This window comes from Rhineura floridana, chromosome 1 (genome assembly GCF_030035675.1).
Source record: "Rhineura floridana isolate rRhiFlo1 chromosome 1, rRhiFlo1.hap2, whole genome shotgun sequence".
Taxonomy (NCBI): domain Eukaryota; kingdom Metazoa; phylum Chordata; class Lepidosauria; order Squamata; family Rhineuridae; genus Rhineura; species Rhineura floridana.
This window is the reverse complement of record NC_084480.1, coordinates 63,448,302-63,469,784: the sequence shown is the minus strand read 5'-3', so window position 1 is coordinate 63,469,784 and position 21,483 is coordinate 63,448,302. Positions and strand designations below refer to the sequence as shown.

At 39.0% G+C, this 21,483-nt stretch overlaps 1 protein-coding gene across 4 annotated transcripts in view; it reads left to right on the top strand.

The window, feature by feature from the left end:
• The window catches only part of ERAP1 (endoplasmic reticulum aminopeptidase 1), a 60,903-nt gene that overhangs the window by 35,186 nt on the left and 4,234 nt on the right, over positions 1-21,483 (top strand). For all 4 annotated transcript variants that reach the window (XM_061622771.1, XM_061622788.1, XM_061622764.1 and 1 more), the window contains 11 exons: positions 1,765-1,896; positions 2,898-3,029; positions 3,178-3,261; positions 7,991-8,145; positions 8,924-9,003; positions 9,307-9,490; positions 10,949-11,105; positions 12,951-13,135; positions 13,468-13,629; positions 19,961-20,101; positions 20,192-20,273. In XM_061622771.1, coding sequence (XP_061478755.1) covers positions 1,765-1,896; positions 2,898-3,029; positions 3,178-3,261; positions 7,991-8,145; positions 8,924-9,003; positions 9,307-9,490; positions 10,949-11,105; positions 12,951-13,135; positions 13,468-13,629; positions 19,961-20,101; positions 20,192-20,273 — 1,494 coding nt within the window. The remainder of the gene's footprint in view (positions 1-1,764; positions 1,897-2,897; positions 3,030-3,177; positions 3,262-7,990; positions 8,146-8,923; positions 9,004-9,306; positions 9,491-10,948; positions 11,106-12,950; positions 13,136-13,467; positions 13,630-19,960; positions 20,102-20,191; positions 20,274-21,483) is intronic.

Sequence of the window (21,483 nt, the reverse complement as noted above, 5' to 3'; positions counted from 1 at the left end):
CTACCACAACAACAAAGAGGTCAGGCACAAAGCAGGGTCAGAGTGGTACAGGATCAGGAGCCAAGCAGTCTGTAAGCAACGCAGGTCAGCAGCAAGGCAAGAAGCAGGTCCAGAGTAGTCCAAGGTTGGGTCTGGCATCAACAGTCAATCCACAGACAGGTCAGCTACAGAGCTGGTGCATAGATGTTGGGTAGAGAAACGCTCACTGTTCTGCCGGTTTCAGGACATCTCCACCTTTCCTTTCTTAAAACGGGGGCACGCAACACTAATCAAACCCCACGCCTTTTTACTGTAAAACCTGGTGGGATCAGCTTGAGCATTTGTTTTAAAATTGGCTTCAAACAGATTTCACAACTGATTGGCAGATCAACCCGCTACCCCTATAGGCGTGGCCAACGGAACTATTTTACTGTAGGCAACTAGTGTGCTCACAGCCATTATTCCAGCAGCTCTTCCAGTATAGCATTGGGGGGTTTATGCTGGAGCTGCTGAACCACACCCCAAACCTCAGCTAACTCCCATTAATCCCCTACAGCTAGACCTCTACTCCAGGGAGACCAGGCCTGTACTTGGACACTCCTCTGACTGGCTGAACCTTCATCTGTCATTTGAAGCGATGCCACCCCCTTGGGCTCGGGGCACATTCAACCTCAATGTCAGAGACCTGGTGCCAACAGTCTGTCCTGGGCCTTGTCATAGGACCCTGGCTCCTTATCCTCAGATGGAACCTGAGCCAGCCTTGATTCCAAGACTGGACCGTCCTGGTTTTCCTTCGATGAAGACTCCTCTGATGAGGACTCCCCTGGTTGAGACCTCACAGACTGATGGGTAGGGTCAGACTGGTTTTTCCCTTGCTGTGATGTTCTTCCTGGGAGGTCGAGTGTAGCCTCCTAGTTGTCCAAGTTCTTCTGGCTTGTTTTTCTGTTCTTACTCTTCAGTCATAGGGTAATGTGTAGTTAGAGCCAAGTGTTGTAGATCTGATTGGTAGACTCACACAATCTGTCTCACTTGTGGTTTTTTAATACTCTTTACCCCTTCTTTAATACTCTTTACCCCTTCTTTCTCTCTCTCTGTAGGCTCAGCTACTGTGAACATTTTGTAAGCTCACAGGTCTTTGTCTCTCTGGGTTTGTTTTTTTTAAAAGAAATGTCATTTTCTTTTAATTCACAACTTATGTAGTTCTTTATATCTAGGGTGTCCCCCCAAATATATAGATGCAATTAAAACCTTATTTTTGGGTGGCCCCATTTTAAGCAGAATCATTGCTGATTCTGATGGTTACTTTTCAGTACATTGAACTGTAATTGGTACTGGCAAAGGAGGAGGCCATTTCCATCAAGCCAGTTGTCTGTGGGATGGACTGTGTGGCATGAGCATCCCTGAAACCCATCCTGGGCATTGATATCTGCAGTGCTTTTGATTGCTCGGTGAGGTGTGCATGGGGATGGAATTCTCTACCCAGCTGCCCCTGCTGAGGTAACATATTGTGACAAACATCAGAGTTTTGTGCCATAGAGTATTGGTCCTCTGGGAGTTTTGGTGTGCTTTACAGTGCCTGTATCCATTGACATTTCATTCAAAACAATTCAGTTCAAACATATTTTTAAGCTGCCTTAAAGATCCAAATGGTGGAAAGGCAGGGTTTAAATCTGTTAATAAGAGTATGACTATGTCTGTAAATATAGTATCTGCTTTAATGTGTCATTAAAAGTGAGCTTCAAAACCTTTTAAAGGAGTATTTTATGTTTGTTTTTCTTTTATCAGGAAGATTATTTTTTAAATAAGTATTTTGATGCTATGGAGGTAGATGCTTTAAATTCTTCACATCCTATATCTACTCCTGTTGAAGATCCAGCTCAGATTCTAGAAATGTTTGATGATGTTTCCTATGATAAGGTAAATATGAAAATTTAGTTAAGTTTAAGAAATCTGGATATTATCGTTCAAATCTGAAAAAAAATGCATTTAAAGAATGCATTGTCCTATAATGCTAATGATAAAATATTTTTATCTGTACAGAGCTCTCAAATTTCACACATGCAAAATTACTAAACATTTATCTCGTCAAGAACAAGTGGGACCTACAAAAAAAAGTTAAAGTGTAGACTGTTCTAGTTCAGTGTTATAGCTAGCTAGGCACATGCTCAGTCTTCATGGGGCTGTTTGTTGGCGGTTCCTCCCATCCCCCCCCCCATTTCTTGTAGTTCTGCTGATGTCTGCCTCTTATGCATGGCTACACAAGGAGCAGTACTAAGAGAGTTGAGATTGCTATTTGTATTTATATTTAAAGAAATTCCATAAATTTTGTAAACAAATGTTTTGGCAAGAAAATTAAAAATTTGTAGCCAATGTTAATTTTTTGCTGCTGAAATTGATCATCAAAATCATCCATTCTTTTATGAAATTTAATGCAGAATTCCGATTCCGTAACTGTAATATTCAAAATTATGTATCTGCTAGTTTGAATATTAGAATATTATTTCAGTTTTGCTCTAATATAGTATTTTTATATGCTTTCCTTAGTTCTAATGTGATTTTCATGAACTCAAGCTAACAGTGACTCCATTTTTTAAATATTTTGTGGATAGTGAACTGCATTTTGACCTTATTGTCCCTATGGGCAATTCATTATAATGTTTATCTTGTTCTGTATAAGGTTAAAAAAACACCACTACCCCTTTGGAGAGATAATGAATATGATCACTAGCATTTGTTTTATTTGCATGAACAAAGAAATCTAAAATGAAAGCCAGAAACAAAAGAAAAGCAACTTTGGGAAAGATTAGGCTTAGGAATGCCCTAATCAGAGCACATGAACATCTTTTTGATCCAGATGTGAATAATCAGACATTTAAAAAGTAAATGTAGACTGCATTGCTTCATTTTTCTTTTTTCAGGGAGCTTGTATTCTAAATATGCTACAGGATTATCTCAACCCAGAAATATTTAGAGTTGGCCTTGTAAAATATTTGTCACGATTCAGCTATCAGAATACACAAAACAAAGATCTGTGGAACAGCTTGTCAGATGCAAGTATTTCTTACATATTTTCTACCAAAATACCTAGTGAGCAATGCCATAATTTTTAAAATGTTGCTAGTGAGAATTGCTGTTCAAGCAGTATTGTATGCTCATTTTGTGAATCCTTAGGTAATGTAAGTTTTGTTTGTTTGTTAGATTTGTCCTGCAGATGGTGCTGATGAAAGTAAAGTGCAAAATGATGGGGTTTGTGACAGAAGCAAGGAGACAATCTCAAGTTCTGTGAGCTTGTATTTCATTACATACTTCTGTTTAGAAATTTATAAATACCTTACCAAAGAAAGAGAGAAGCTATTGTTTTAATAAATAAGGGTGCATAGCACTTCCGATATTAAGAGACAATCATAGCATCAGTCCTAGAACGGCAACAGAATCTGTCACTGCTGTGAAATCATGTTGACAAAAGCATGCCAGAACAAGGGTGGCAGAGGGAAGCAGCAGCACTTCATGTGTGCTGGAATCCCTTCTCTCAGCCATCTTGTACTGGAGTTTAACTGTCTCCTCCTCCTCAGTCATTTTATAGTCTGCAAGCAAAGCATAATGGTGGTGAAGGGTATCCTAGCCACTGTATATTCAGACACACGCAATTTCATTTTGCTCACCAGTCCTATATTAGCCCTGTTCAGACCAGTGATAATGTTTTGAATCAGAAAAATTTCTAGAAAAATAATTGGTAACGTAAATCAGGAGTGGGGAATCTCTGAACTGTGGGTCATTCTAGAGCACTTTTGAATCCAGCCCACAGCCTCTTCTCCTCAGCCTCACCACCAGTACAGCAATAAGGCTTACAAAAAAGGCCCCATTAGTGTGAATGAATTTTTTTCCCTAAGCCTAATTGCCATACAGGGGGATAGTATTTTGACGGGATGGCTCCTGGGGAGAAAAGGGTTAAAGTATGACTCCTCAAAATTGGTTCTTCTGTGCAGCTATTCGTCTGAGAAAAAAGGTCTCATTCATGTTGGTGCCATTTTGAGAGGGAAGGAGGAAGGGGAGAAAGAGAATGGGGGGAGGAGGTGAGAGAGAGAGATATATGGGTATTTCCAGCCCTTCCCACCACTGGCATGCAGCTCCCAACCAAGGGAATGTGTCCCTCAAAGTGTGAGATCTGCACCATTATTAATAATTAAATTTATGAGTCTCTTAAAAGCATCTTGGTGACTTAGTAAAAATAGTACCCTATATTAATTTTATGTCCCAATCGCCCTAAGTATTTGAATGAAAATATTTGGTTAGGAAAATAATTTAAATATTGCACACTAAATATGATCTAGATCAATGATGTGGGATGGAAGCTTTTGCTGACTATTTTGTACAATCCATAATTCCCAGTTACATCCAAAAACAATGAGTTGCAGCTGATTTAACCTGTGATTAGGAAGAACAAGGAAAGACTGAACTTTGGTATGAAATCCTTGCTTGTTTTAAAACCATAGTATAAACAAATCACAGCTCATCAACTTCAGACATCACAGAGAACAGTGGTTAGTTGAAAATCAGACGTTTCTGATCACCTTGCAGGGGTGAATGAAAGGAAAGGCTGCCAGCAGCTCATATACAGGCATACCCCACTTTAACGTATGCAATGGGACTGGAGAGTATACTTTAAGCGAAAATAACCTTTAAGTGAAGCAATTGTCTTCACTTGTACTGCACGCAATCACCACTAGATGGCAGCGGCGTCATGCCAATAAAGTATACGTTATTGCGAAGCGTGTGAACGTTAAGCGGAGTATGGGGACGAATGGAGCATGTACGTTATAGCGAGGCAATGTTAAGCGGGGCAACATTAAGCGGGGTATGCCTGTATGTAGCAGAAAGCTATGATTTCTTATTATACAGCCATGAGAGTGGCTGTATACTATAGCCAGCGTGGATTTTTTGCCTTCTGCAATGTTAAATTGAAGATACCCCTCCATGACATTCTGATGCTTCCCATAAGGTCATTTCAAAACAAAACCTTACAAAACTTATAGTCTTGGACTCAGAAACGCTTGCTTAACTACCCTGTAAATTTTCATGGTGATACACAAAACAGTTAGAGAGAATCGAGAGTTCAGAGTCTAAAAAGAGAAAGAAAAAACCCAGGTGCCTTTTGGACTTTTTTCTCTGAGAGTTTTCATAATCTGTTTAAATTCATTAAAAATTACCCATGTTCACAGAGTACCTGTAATCCTATTACTGACCTTGCCCCATACTCTGACCTTCATCTTCTACAGTTTAAAAGTTTAAAAAAATCCCTGGCTGATTTTTAATTAATTTAAGAAATTTTGGCTTGAACTCAATGATAATGTCAGGCATGCTCAGTAAGAACCAACTGTTAGTGTTCCAAGAGCCAGACTCACAGCTGCTACACTTGCCTAATCGGGGCCACACACACACGACTTTGATTTAACTTGAGACTGTAATGGCTTCCCCCAGAGAATCCTGGGAAGTGTAGTTTCTGAAGGGTGTTGAGAGGAGACTCCTATTCCACTGACAGAGCTCCAGTGGCCGGAGTGGTTTAACAGTCAGCCACTCTGACTGAAGCTCTGTGAGGGGAACAGGGCTTTTCCTAGCAACTCTCAGCACCCTTCACTAACTACACTTCCCAGGATTCTTTGGGAGAAGCCATGACTGCCTGAAGTGAAATAACAGTCTGGTGTGGATGTGGCCAGGGACAGCATTGGTTTGAATTTGGGTGGGAGCTACATGTGCCTGCTCTAGAATAAAAAGGTGGGGAAACGCTGAAAAGCAATGATACTGTTCACAGTGTTTTCCTTTTGTAAAGGAAAGGGGCTTCCCCTCTGCCCAGTGCCCACATATCCAATCTCCCCTCCCCCTCCCCCCATGGTCAGTTTTACCTATCTTAAGCATGATTGCACGGGAGTAAATACCACTGAAAATAAGCATGCATATGATCATAGCTGCCCTGCCCTCTCCTTTCCTTTGCTCCTCTCCCTCCAATCCTCTCCTTCCCCCTCCCCCTCCTTCTGCTCCCCTCTCCACTCCCTTTCTCCTCTCCTCTCCCCCTCCTCCACCCCCATGGTCAGTTTTACCTATCCTAACCATGATTGCATAGAAGTAAATCCCATTGAACTCAATAAGCATGCAAATGATCAGACCTGCCTTTCCTCTCCCTTCCTCCTTCCCTCCTCTCTTCTTTCTTCCTCCTCCCCCCCCCAGTGAGTTTTACCTATCCTAAGCATAATTGCACAGGAGTAAATCCCTCTGAACTCAGTCAACATGCAAACGATCAATCCATTCTCAGCTAACTTGCACAAGTTCCCATTTCTTACCTTTCAGATTAAAAAACAGAAAAATTCATTAATAGGCAAAAAAACCTTGCTGTTTAAGAACGTACCTATAGCCCACAGATATTTCTATCAAACTTTTAAAAGCAGGGAAACTGGGCAGCTATGGTGAATGCACCAGGGGAGCATGAGACCTGACCTCTTCTCTGAGATATTGTACTGCCCCATATATTGGTCAAAATACAAACACAATTTGGGTTGGTCTTTCACAGTCCAATCCACTTCCTGTGTAGCTTGACATGTGCCTCTGAGCCTATGGTGAGTGGTGGCAACACCTGCAATCAGCCCAAATAACAGACAGACATTTGCTGTGCTGATCTTGTTTTAGCACAGGAAGAAGCAACATAAGACAGTCTGATTTACTTTGCAATTTTAGTGAAGTTTCCTATAGGAAATCATTTTCTTTTGTTTCTATTTCTGTGAATATTTGAAGTACGGCAACACTTTGCAAAACTTACACTAAAAAAACTCCAAAAATAATTGTGGAAAATGGCACTGACTATTCTGCAGAATAGTCTCCAGTGGACATCAGGAGTGTCTCAGTTTGCACAAGATAAAACAGAGGGAGGTGAAATATATTCTAGCAAAATGCTAGGTGTGCTCTATGTTTTTAATTGACCGTGCCCACCTTGCCTTAAATGAAGTGGTTTAAACATAGCAAGCTGAAAACATGCATCTTGGGCAGGCTAAGTTTGTTTTTTTCCAACAGCTAGAGTCATTGCTTAAGTAGCAACATATTGTAATCAATCTGATTTTACATCAAACTGCAGTTTCAGATTCAACTGTTAATGCACCTAAAATAGCAATAGAACATAACCTCAAATTTGAAACACAAAAGGCTGTCTTCACCATCATGTGACATTCACCAATAAAAAAGCTTTGAAATTAATAAAAATAAATTTGACATCGGTTTCTAGGATGAATAATGAGGGAAATAAAATATTCTAGATTAGATTCTCTGTAGAAACAATAGTAACACAGAAAAGAAACAAAGTAAGAAGAACACCAACAAACATACAAAAATGTAATTCTCCATCTTTGGAGATGGCAGGTATTGCTGCCAGTCACCATATGCTCAGAGGCACGTTACCAAATTCTTCCAAGCTACACAGGAAGTGGATTGGACTGTGAAAGACCAACCCAAATTGTGTTTGCATTTTGACCAATATATGGGGCAGTACAATATCTCAGAGAGGTCAGGTCTCATGCTCCCCTGGTGCATTCACTATAGCTGCCCAGTTTCCCTGCTTTTAAAAGTTTGATAGAAATATCTGTGGGCTATAGGTATGTTCTTAAACTGCAAGGTTTTTTGCCTATTAGTGAATTATATCTGAACCATGCCATAATTCAAAATATTGTAGAAATGTACTTCAGTAGAAATACGTTTTCTCTAGCTTTATTATTTGTGTGGTTAGCTAGAAAGAAAAATGAGGAATTAGGAGCTGGGTTTTGCCATTATTTTAATGTCACAGGACTTTTATCCTTTAATGTTCATTGCCATATTGTTGAAAAGGTTATCTCGTGTTTAAGGCCACACTGTTATTAACAATGGGAAGTCCTACAAATACGACAAATGTGTAATTTTTAGCTCTTTCCTACTATCAATCAGTTCTTATATCTATTCTAGCATATCCTTTCATGTTTTTGTCCTCGATATATAGCACTGGACCAGAAGTAAGTTTCATGATGTGAAGACAATGATGAACACTTGGACGCTGCAAAAAGGATTCCCAGTGGTAACTGTGACAATAAAAGGGAAGAATGTCCATCTACAGCAAGAGCACTACATGAAGGCCTCTAGTTCTTCACCCACAGGGTAATGGCAAAGGAGCAAGTGAAGTTCAGGTTTTATTACATTCTGGACAGAATCCATTGCCATCTAACACTTAATTACAATAATGTGGATTTCACCATAATTTCTTAACTAGTTTAGTTAAAAGAATACTGCTTTAAATAATGCACAGAATCAGTAGAGTGCATATTAGTTTTCTTTAGTAATTCACTTTTTAATAGCAATAGGAGAGAGATCACAACCTCTAAACTGGTGACCAGTTTAGACAACAAACACATACACTTAATTCTGTCCTACGAGGAATTACATTTCACTCCTCACATTTCTTTGAGGGGATATATGGCACAGATGGTAAAACATAATATGGAGACAAATGCTTTTTTTAAAGATACATAAACTGATGTAAAAGATACATGCACACAGCAAAGAGCTTATGTGTATTAAATGTGTACCTTAACTCTTTTTTGAGCATCCTGTCGTTAAGGTTGAATTAAATGTTAGTGTTTGCAGAAAGCATCAACTACCTTTTGAAACACAGGTTTGTTTCCAAGTGCATGAAGCAGACCTTGCTTCCACAGAACTTCACAAAAAACCCTCTTCTTATCTCACTTAGGCTGTAATCCAATACATGTCTACTCAGAAGTAAGCTTCATTGGGTTCAATGGGACTTACTCCCAGGTAGGTATGTACTGGATTGCAGCCCTAGTCTTGCAGCTCACTGGTCACCTGTGATGTGTTTTAGCCTTCCTGTTGAAAGTAAGCATCTGATATGTTTCTAAAATCAGTTTTCATTTTACTCTAGGAATTTGTGGCACATTCCATTAACGTACATTACAAGTAAATGCGATGATGTTCAAAGGTTTTTGCTGACAACCAAAACAGGTATGTCTGACCTAAATGAAGTGTTAGGATGTGCAGTAATGTTTTCAAACTTAAAACAATTTTATTACGGAAGATGTTAATAAATAGGAAGATACAGATGTTCAGAGCTATGGTATCATTTTTTTCATACACTATAAAACAAATAAAAGTTCTTATCCACAAAGCAACTGTGTAGGAGGCTTTGAAGATTTTTAAGCAATATTAACTATAGCATCAATTATTTTGATCTGTGATTAATGAATGTAAATTAACTTAATCAAGTACTGTTGGCCAGAAAAAAATACAGAGATATTTTGTCTTTAGATTACATCACCCTCTCTGAAGAAGTGGAGTGGATAAAATTTAATGTGGGAATGACTGGTTATTATATTGTGCACTATGGAGATGACGGATGGGATGCTCTGATTCGTCTTTTAAAAGAAAACCATAAAGCAATTAGCAGCAGTGATAGAGCAAGTCTCATCAACAGTGTATTCCAGCTGGTGAGGTAAGCCAAGTGGCACTTTTGTTCTGTACAACAGAACAAACAGGCAAATAACATTACTTCATAATTTAACTAACTGAGGGATAGATTCCTGTATCATTTGCAAAAACAGGTGCCCCAGTGATGTATTACTCAGGTTATTCCTGATAAATAGAGGGAGGGTTTTACTACTACAACTCCTACTAATAGACACAGAATAGGACAAGGTTAGAGATCTCAGAATTAAATACTGCTTCGTATTCCAGTAAAAGATACCAGCTCTGCTAGCTGTTGCCCATTGACACTTATATTAAGGTTGCCTTAAACCAGTCCTTTGCAGATATCACTACACTTTTTGCTAGCGTTAACAACTGAGCACACATATGTCTTAGAGCTTTGTTGGACAGAGGACTTTTCCCTAGAAACTGGTCTCATTATATTTGAGACAGCCGTTACAAGGGGTTTGTAGGATGATTTCATGCCCTGGTGTGTAGCTACACATATTTCTTCAGAGTAGAACCAATATCTACATCTGTTGCTGTGACACTTTGCCTAGATCCACACTGGGGAGTATATTATAGAAATGTACATTTTGTAACAGTATTAACATGAGCAAACATGTTGTATCAGCTAATATACATCTGAGTCAGCACATGGTAATAAACAGCAGCAGGGCAGATGCTTCTCCAGCAAAGCAGGCTTGTTCCCTGTTCTTGCTGCTGGCAGTGGTTGAGGTCCCAGGACATGGGCTGAAAATATATGATGCAGCCAATTTGCTAAGCTAAGCAGGTGTGAGTCTAGTCAGTGCCTGGATGGAAGACTGCCTGGGAACTCCATGTGTACCGACTTGAGCTGCCCCTTCCAACTCCACTATTCTATGATTCTATGAGTTTCATAATAGAAGAAAAGTGGAATATAAATGTACTAAATAAATATGTAGCAGAGGCAGGGAACTAGTGTTGGTTAAGAGGGCAACTGACCTTAATACAGCCAAGCCAGAAACCATGCAGACCAGTAGTGTTATGATGATCTGTGAGCAGGATTGCAAAACTGGCTTAATCCAAGAAGGCCATAAAACATAGTAAAAAAGTGTAAATCAAGCTAGAACTGCAACTAGAGAATAGAGCAGGATGTATGATGAAGGCCAACAGCAAGGCAGAGAGGCACAGGGCTGCTCCAGTGAGACTAATAGTGAGTAGTCTAACTGCTGAAATCTGCCCCAATGTATTATCATATTGCTGTTTAGGACACAACACTGACAACTGCAGGAGTTCAACATCAATGAAGACAAATACATTGACACAAAGAGTTACCATTGTTGGGTTGAAAAATGCAGGCATGTTTAAGGTTAGCTGTTAAAAAGGGAAATGTTGGCATTTGTTATTAATGTGTATTAACTGAAAAACTCAATTCACTATAACGGTTCAACCACTTTAACAACCATTTTTATATGCTAACACAGACAATTTCTATTTCCTACAGTGCTGAAAAGCTGCCAATTACCAAAGCTCTTGATTTAACATTATACCTAAAACATGAATCTGAAATTACTCCTGTGTTTCAAGGATTGAATGAGCTAATTCCTTTGTACAAACTTCTTGAGAAGAGGGACATGAAAGAGACAGAAACCCAATTAAAGGTAAAAAGAGAAAGAGCCAAGATTGAATAATAACTAACGGTACCTGCAGGCTGTCAGTTCTGGTCGCCTCATCTCAAAAAGGATATTATAGAGTTGGAAAAGGTTCAGAAGAGGGCAACCAGAATGATCAAGGGGATGGAGCGACTCCCTTACGAGGAAAGGTTGCAGCATTTGGGGCTTTTTAGTTTAGAGAAAAGGCGGGTCAGAGGAGACATGATAGAAGTGTATAAAATTATGCATGGCATTGAGAAAGTGGATAGAGAAAAGTTCTTCTCCCTCTCTCATAATACTAGAACTCGTGGACATTCGAAGAATTGTTGCCCATTTGTTTCCAGGCACAATTCAAGGTGCTGGTTTTGACCTATAAAGCCTTATACGGCTTAGGTCCAGGCTATCTGTCAGACCGCCTCTCCCTCTATGAACCTGCTCGGACTTTAAGATCCTCCAGCGAGACTCTACTTATTACCCCTTCCTTCCTGCAAGTTCATCTTGCAAAGACACAGAATAGGGCTTTTTCGGTGGCCGCCCCTAGACTGTGGAACTCTCTCCCTATTGAGGTCCAGTTGGCTTCCTCATTATCGAATTTTCGTGCACAGGTGAAGACTGTTCTATTTAGACGGGCTTTTAACCAATGTAGTTAGTTTTAACCTATGTTTATTTAATTCCATTTTAAATTGCTTAAACTGAATATCATGTTTATTAATTATTGCTGTTTTAATGTAAGCCGCCCTGAGTTCCTCGGAAAAAGGGCGGGGTATAAATATTTTAAATAAATAAATAAATAATAAAGAAGCTGAATGTTGGAAGATTCAGGACAGACAAAAGGAAGTACTTCTTTACTCAGCGCATAGTTAAACTATGGAATTTGCTCCCACAAGATGCAGTAATGGCCACCAGCTTGGATGGCTTTAAAAGAAGATTAGACAAACTCATGGAGGACAGGGCTATCAATGGCTACTAGCCATGATGGCTGTGCTGTGCCACCCTAGTCAGAGGCAGCATGCTTCTGAAAACCAGTTGCCGTACGCCTCAGGAGGGGAGAGTGTTCTTGCACTCGGGTCCTGCTTGCGGGCTTCCCCCAGGCATCTGGTTGGCCACTGTGAGAACAGGATGCTGGACTAGATGGGCCACTGGCCTGATCCAGCAGGCTCTTCTTATGTTCTTATATTTACATTGGCAATAAACAAATAAATGTATCTGTGTTGTACTGTAGAATGAAAGCAAATTACGTTATTATTTTGATTATTCCAGGATGAAACAGTAAAAAAGGGCAACATAGCATAGGATCAGCAGGTCATTAAATTCAGGATATCAAACAAGACTTGCTTTAGTATTTAAAGAGTTTCAAAAAGAGGAAACATTGCATCTCTTTAGAGCAACTGGAAATTAGATACGGTTAATATGTTATGGTTTTAATCACATGCTTAAGTGATTTCTTTTAAAAATAGCTCTTGGCCATGATGCAGGGGAGCAGGATTGCAATTTGTGCAGATTACAACAGTGTAATTGTTGAGATTCCGATATGGAGATATGAAGCTGCTTTGAAACAATTAGCTCCTGTGTGCATGGTTCTTATGGTCAGAATTTTAGATGGTTATAATATTTTAAAGCTTGCTTAAATCATTTGTTGCTCCATTGTGTTTCAGTCTGAATATTAAACAGCCACTTTAACCATGGGAGTACAGGTTTTCAGACAGACAAACCTGAATTGATTTAGTTCATACATTTTGGTAGAATGAAAAAGGCAACCTGATTTTTGACTGATTTGATTAAATGACTGGTGTCACATTTAGTAGGAATAGAAGTATGCTTAACTGATTCTGTTTGTTTGTGAAATCATTCTAGGGATACTTAGTCAATCTATTTAAAAACATGATTGACAAACAGTCTTGGGATGATGAAGGCACAGTGTCTGAGCGAATGCTTCGGAGCTCCCTACTTACATTTGCATGTATACGCAAGTACCAACCATGCATGGACAAAGCAAAAGAGTACTTTATGAAGTGGAAGCATTCTGATGGAACTTTACAGTATGTGTTTCACTTTTATAAGCATTATAGCATCTTTGGTCTTCACAGGCAAAGCATGCTGTGTGGGACCTTAAATATTGTACCCATGCCCTCTATGTAGCATCAAAAACCAGAGAAGTACCTGTGCTGTGGCTGCCCAATCCAACTGAGAGAACATGAAATTGTGTGCAAGAGGAAATTTGAACTTACCTGTAAATTCACCTTCTCATTAATTCTGGGATGGGGCAGTCTTGGTTGAGGGGAGTAGTAATTTGCAGTTGGATCCAGATTTACAAAAACCAAAAAAACTTGAGGTACATGTCAGAATTAACCTGAAGTCCAATTTTTTACAGTTTGCCCACTGACGTTAAATTTGCAGTATATGCTGTTGGAACACAGACAGATGAAGGCTGGGACTTTCTTTTCAGCAAATACCAACTACCTGAATTTAATGCTGAAAACGACGTGATTGAAGCTGTTCTCAGCCTAAGCCAAAATAAGGAAAAGCTTCAATGGTGAGTATTCTCCAAAAAGCATGGATGGCATTAAGGCTCCAATTAAAGGAGATATATTTTAAACGTAAGGCTATGGCCATGGATATTGTCATAATCATGGAATTATTGTAATGTGTTATTTTGGTTATAATGGAAGGAAATGCCTCAGTTAATGGTCAGTTCATATACCAATTGCACATTTTATTTATGTACAGTGGGTTGAGGCATATAAGTGCTGTTTTGCATTAGGCCTGTTACTGTGGCATTGGAAGCTGAGACAGGGCAAGGCAGGGTAGATTAGATTTTTACGTAAAGATTAAGAGACACAGACCTTCAGCTCCAGATCAGCTTCTTCTTTATTTGGGTGCCATTTGGCTGTTTGTGCTCCTACTGCTTGTCTTTAGCATAGGTTTCAAAGAGAGAATCCCCCCCCCCCCAGCAAAGATTGGAACAGTGGTTCCCAACTTGGGGACTGAGAAGTAATCGGGGGAGGAGGGAAACAGTAAAGAAATGATTTTTTAAAAAGTCTTCACTCCCTGGATTCTGTCTGCTCCCCACTGCTGCTGCAGACGACACCTCCCCCTTGCTCCAAACGAGAGGGGAGGACTTTTGCACTCGGGTCCTGCTTGCGGGCTTCCCCCAGGCACCTGATTGGCCACTGTGAGAACAGGATGCTGGACTAGATGGGCCACTGGCCTGATCCAGCAGGCTCTTCTTATGTTCTTATGCTGAAGCTGCAGTGTCTTTTAGGTATGTTGAGGGCAGGTGTTTGCCTATAGAACATGTAGCAGACACCAAGGGAGGCTGAGGGCGGAGCTACCAGGAAGAAGAGGGGATTACTATCGCAGACTCCCATCTCCTCTGCTGATGACACACTTGCTCAGAAGCAAAAAGAAGCAACGCTGCAAGGACAGGCTGTTTCCCCCTTCTTTTCTGGCAGCCAGCCTGCCTGCCTTTCTTGGCTCCTGCTTTGCTGCCACCTCCTTTTAAAAATTATTTTTATTTGTGAAGCCTCCCAGATCTCACCTTCAGCCCAGACAGAGCCAAGAAGCAGTGAGGAAGCTTGGGACTTGCTCACCCTCCATTTCTGAGGCTTAGTGTCTGTGCCAACATCCCTCCTTTCTTCCACCTATACTCCACCTCCTCCAATCTCTCTCTCCAAGACACTGCAGCAGTTGAGGGCTTCCCCACTTCCTCGTGCACAGATGCTTGAAGGAGGGGCAGGTGCGTTTGCACTGATCTGTCTTTTTTTTTTTTTCAATAATTTTTATTCAGATTTTCACAAAACACACAAGACAAAATCATAAAACATTCAAAGACAAAAAACAAAATCAAAAATAGTTAAACAAAAAGAAAAAAAGAAAAAAAAAAAAACAAAAAAAAAACAAAAATAAAAAATAAAGAGTAAAATATTGACTTCCCATTTGTCAAAGATCAAATCAGTTATAAGTCTATAATATATAACAATCCTGTCTCTTAAGTCATATTATAAAATCACTTTCCTCCAGTAGTTATCTTACTTAATCATCAAATCTCATAAACATTACTTTATTCTTTCCACAAAAAGTCAAAGAGAGGTTTCAATTCTTTAAGAAATATATCTATCAATTTTTTTTTCCAGATAAGCATATCGATTAATCCATCTCATTACTAATTATGATAATCTTATTGTCATAACCATAGTCAAAATAAACATTTCAATTAATCCATCACATCAGAATCTGTTAGGTTCAATAATTTCAGTAGCCATTGTTCTATTATCTCTATTAGTTCCATTTTCCATCTTCCATCTTCAGTAGTCTTGTTAAGTCCAGTAATTTCAATATCCAATCTTCCATTATCAGTATTCCATAATAATCTTGCTGTCAAAGCCATAGTCATATAGTAAGAGTCTGATGGGGATTACCTCTATCCCAAATATTTTCTTGCCATCCATTCTGAATAGGTTGCTGAAATACTGCTGTAAAATCATATCTCTGTTCTTTTTTTCAAAATACACTGGGTCATCTCTTAAAAGTTTTTCCATTGTCACATGGCTGCAGTTAATTCCATAGATTTTCTCTATATTGGGCTCCATCACATCATTCCAGTCCAGAAGATTATCCATGCCATTGATAACTTTATCTCTAGAATCTTCATTCATTTCTTCAGAGATAACATTGAGTTCCAAACAATAGATTTTATTTCTAAAGTCCATAGACTCCAAATCTTGTTCCTGTTCCACGTTGGTTCCAATCTCCGGGATCTCCTCTCTCACAGGGACCCCTATTCCAGTCTCCAGGGTCACCTCTCTCACAGGGACCCCTGTTCCAATCTCCGGGGTCTCCTCTCTCACAGGGACCCCTTCCAGGGTCACCTCTCTCACAGGGACCCTTATATCTTTAATCTCCTGCTTCATTTTACTCAATTCAATTTTCATTATCTCAATCTCATCCATTATTTTCTGAAACATAGTTATTTCCAGATTTTCAGCCACTTTCTTAATTGCCATTTTAAAAGAAAAATATAGGAAAACCACTTCTTATTTCAGCAACAATTGGGTTAATACTCCAAACTTGGTGACATCACAGTATAAACAGAGCAGACAGCCTTATCTCTCCAATAGTTAAGTAAACAAAATGCAGTTCCCAGGATCGAAACAATTAATGGCAATCGTCAAGAAACAGATTCGTCAAAATAAAATAGACCAAAAAGAGAGTAGTCTCAAAACAGTATAATATTTTTCAAAATAAAAATCTGGAATAGAAATCCCTCTTCTGTGTATATCTTTAGAATGCAAATCCAGGACAGCTTTTTGCAACAAAAACAGAGATAAGCTATTAATTAGTGCGTAGCAGAGAGAAGTTATGGCTCCCCAGTGAGATGTCAAAAACTGATCAATCTGGCAAATTTCTTTTAAACAGCAACAATTTAAGTCAAGTAAAAGAAAAATATAGAAAGAAGGGTGCTTGCCTGTTAGTGCGTTCTCTCTTAGAAGATAAGATGAACGTTCGCTTTAACAGATAGAGCTTGCTGTTGAAAATCCGTCCCACCTTCGTCGGCTGGACCTCGTCCCATAAATTAATGAGATCTGGTCGTCCCAACAAAAATAGGCTTTGAGGTTAATCTCTTCGTTTCTCCCTACCCGGGAGAAGTTTAATCAGTCAAAAAAAAAAGAAAAAACTGACTGATATATCTGAATAAGCTTCTTTTGAGGCAGGAGCCCGTCTCAAAAGCAGGCACAGGCTAAGTCACCCTTCCCGGAAGTCGTTTGCACTGATCTGTCTTGTGTTCCACTTTCATTCTCCAAGTGCATGCTAACCAAGTCATCAGTTCTGATGATCATCCCAAGGCCTAAAAGCACTAATCCCCCTCTTCAATCTGCCCCTTGTTGTCTGCAGTGCACAATCTAGCATCCCCATCACTAATACATTGCTGTTTCTATTAAAAAAAAGAAAAAAGCTCAGCAGGTTGGCCGAGCCTGGGATCCTGGTAGTGCAACAGAAAGTTATTTATTTATTGCATTTATATCCCACCTTTCCTCCAAGTTGCTCAAGGTGGTGCACATGGTCCCCCCCCCCAATTCCATTTTATCCTTACACCAACCCTGTGACATAGGTCAGGCAGACTGTGTCTGGTCCCAGTGCGCTTCATGGCTGGATGGGAATTTGAACCTGGTTCTTAGTCCAACACTGTAACCCACTGGTGTTGGGAGACAGTACATCTTCAGACTGTGGGGGGGGGCAATTTGATTGGTTCTTTGCATTAAGAAAAGAAAGCAACACCTCCCTGTCAGCAGGGAGCTTTTAATGGAAAAGGATTATTTGGAGATATGATTTTGCCACGCACCATTTTTTCAATTAACAGAGACTAAAATTACAATTAGCATGGGAGGGCATCACAAAAGTTTTTGAGGTTACAAAGGAGGCCCCATACCCATAAAGGTTGGGAACCACTGGATTAGATACTTAGCTTTTTCCCTTTCGATGAAGACTTAGAATGTTTTTCCCCCAGCTCAGCTTTTCAATCTCCTGTAGGCTCTTCCACATTTTGTATAACTGGGAGAAAATTCTTTGTCCCTGCTTCTGGCACAGTACACCCCCCCTTCAGCACCTTTATTTCTTTGCATGCTGATTGTATGAGAGGATGCTTAGAAAAAATGAAGAGTCATCTCTACAGTGATGGCTAAAAGTAGGAAATCAAATATTCATCTTGTTCCCCATAGCACTAAATTATACATCCGTTAAGTTCATGAGTAGGGCAGCTTGGTAATAATTTCTTTTCTCAAGTGTCAGGCACTACTTCTGAATATGGAAGACCTGTTTAACTCTCATAGTAACTATTGATAAATTGCATCCCTGTGAGATTGTCTAATTTTTTAAAAGACACCTTAACTCGTATTTGTCATCACATATTGTAATAGTTCCCTACATCAATAGTACATTATGTGAGGATAAATAGTTCCTGTCTAGTTAATTTCACTGAGTGTATGTCACTGTGTAGTTCATGAGATGCAACAGTTATAAAAAATTTTTAAGTATACTTTCAGATAACGGCAGATGAGGCAACTTGGGGTGAGAGTGAAACTGGAACTTTTTGAGGTTGGGTGGGTTACTTGCCGCCACCAATACTGTACTTATAGACAAACCTCTGCAGCTTCAAATTGATAAGAATGTATACAACAAAATAATTAGTTGGCTGTTTGATTTTCTTGTCCGTGTTGCCATATTTAGGCTGCCATACTAGTCCACAATCTGTGAAGTAATTTAAAATACAGTTCAATCATTTAAATACAATTGACACAACAGAACACAGCAATGTTTTTTTCTGTATTAAGAAATTGGCTAAAATATTGCAAATAGTTACTACTACATTGCTTAATATTGTCTACAAAACATGTAGTTAAGGGCCACATCTTGGCTTCTGTTAGAACATAAGAACATAAGAAGAGCCTGCTGGATCAGGCCAGTGGCCCATCTAGTCCAGCATCCTGTTCTCACAGTGGCCAACCAGGTGCCTGGGGGAAGCCCGCAAGCAGGACCCGAGTGCAAGAACACTCTCCCCTCCTGAGGCTTCCGGCAACTGGTTTTCAGAAGCATGCTGCCTCTGACTAGGGTGGCACAGCACAGCCATCACGGCTAGTAGCCATTGATAGCCCTGTCCTCCATGAATTTGTCTAATCTTCTTTTAAAGCTGTCCAAGCTGGTGGCCATTACTGCATCTTGTGGGAGCAAATTCCATAGTTTAACTATGCGCTGAGTAAAGAAGTACTTCCTTTTGTCTGTCCTGAATCTTCCAACATTCCGCTTCTTTGAATGTCCACGAGTTCTAGTATTATGAGAGAGGGAGAAGAACTTTTCTCTATCCACTTTCTCAATGCCATGCATAATTTTATACACTTCTATCATGTCTCCTCTGACCCGCCTTTTCTCTAAACTAAAAAGCCCCAAATGCTGCAACCTTTCCTCGTAAGGGAGTCGCTCCATCCCCTTGATCATTCTGGTTGCCCTCTTCTGAACCTTTTCCAACTCTATAATATCCTTTTTGAGATGAGGCGACCAGAACTGTACACAGTATTCCAAATGCGGCTGCACCATAGATTTATACAACGGCATGATGATATCGGCTGTTTTATTTTCAATACCTTTCCTAATTATCGCTAGCATGGAATTTGCCTTTTTCACAGCTGCCGCACACTGGGTCGACATTTTCATCGTGCTGTCCACTACAACCCCGAGGTCTCTCTCCTGGTCGGTCACCGCCAGTTCAGACCCCATGAGCGTATATGTGAAACTAAGATTTTTTGCTCCAATATGCATAATTTTACACTTGTTTATATTGAATTGCATTTGCCATTTTTCTGCCCATTCACTCAGTTTGGAGAGGTCTTTTTGGAGCTCTTCGCAATCCCTTTTTGTTTTAACAACCCTGAACAATTTAGTGTCGTCAGCAAACTTGGCCACTTCACTGCTCACTCCTAATTCTAGGTCATTAATGAACAAGTTGAAAAGTACAGGTCCCAATACCGATCCTTGAGGGACTCCACTTTCTACAGCCCTCCATTGGGAGAACCATTGCTTTATAAGAGGGCGTACAAGTCTTTTGGCAAAGCAAAAACTAATGTTCTACAATCTACATCTTAAAAGGCTATCAGAGTGGATTGGTGAAAGGGCTGAACAGCTTCCTAGCTTTGTGGTTGCCAACCTATGCACATTTACGTGGGAGTTAAACCCATTTAACAGTGGGGCATACTTATAAGTAAGCATGTATAGGATTGCACTATATTTTGTTTAGCCATACTTGATTCTTCCTACTAATATTACATTGTTATTACTATTTTCTTATTTGGTCATACTGAGGTTTATTTGTTTAGGTTAATGGATCAAGGTTTACAAGACAATATAATAAAAATTCAGGAACTTCCTTATATCGTTACTTCTGTTGGAAGGAACCCTGAAGGTTATCAGTTAGCTTGGAAATTCTTGAAGCAGAACTGGCAGGCCCTTGTAAAAAAGTAAGGTTTAAGTATTTTCAGTATTTGTACTCATTTTTTAAAAAAAATCAATAACATTTACTTCATGTATTTTTGTTACTGTTTTTGTAGGTTTGAACTTGGTTCACGTTCCATTGCATACATGGTTACTGGAGTGACAAATAAGTATTCCACAAAGGCACAACTTGCTGAGGTAAGCATGCCTCATAGCCTGTATTACATGTCAGTGTGACTCCATGATTTTGTTTTAAATCAAGTCAAACCAAGTATACAGTCTAAAATCAGCGTATATGACTATGGCTTTGACAGCAAGATTATTATGGAATACTGATAATGGAAGATTGGATACTGAAATTACTGGACTTAACAAGACTACTGAAGATGGAAGATGGAAAATGGAACTAATAGGGATAATAGAACAATGGCTACTGAAATTACTGAACCTAACAGATTCTGATGTGATGGATTAATTGAAATGTTTATTTTGACTATGGTTATGACAATAAGATTATCATAATTAGTAATGAGATGGATTAATCGATATGCTTATCTGGAAAAAAAAAATTGATAGATATATTTCTTAAAGAATTGAAACCTCTCTTTGACTTTTTGTGGAAAGAATAAAGTAATGTTTATGAGATTTGATGATTAAGTAAGATAACTACTGGAGGAAAGTGATTTTATAATATGACTTAAGAGACAGGATTGTTATATATTATAGACTTATAACTGATTTGATCTTTGACAAATGGGAAGTCAATATTTTACTCTTTATTTTTTATTTTTCTTTTTTTTTTCTTTTTTTTTTTTTTTGTTTGTTTAACTATTTTTGATTTTGTTTTTTGTCTTTGAATGTTTTATGATTTCGTCTTGTATGTTTTATGAAAATCTGAATAAAAATTATTGAAAAAAAAAAAATAAATAAAATCAGCGTATAGGTAATACTGAAGGTTTAACATATAAAATAATGGTAGTTATGGAAACTAAATGAAACCCTAAATTTGACTAAAGCCTTATGATCTTGAAATTGCTGGCTTAAGCACAATGCAGTGAATTAAAATGACTAAGAATTGGATATCTACCACTGGCAAGAGGATTAACACAAAATCCTCTGTTTATGAAGTCAAAACTGTAGAAAACCTGAGCAAAAACAGGAAAAATGAGCAGATAGAATTTGATGGTGTAGGCCATAGATTGGATGACCAAGAGAGAAAACTGACAAGTTGCATTATTACAGGTTCTTGGAATCCAATAAATCAAATACATGAGCACATTCCTTTATTATATTTATTGTTTATATGAGGTAACTGCTTATGTTTTATATTATCTGAAAATCTGAAGCAAAAGGCAACACCTTTTAAAATATTTTTCATGTACAATTTGTGTCACAGGAACATTACTTT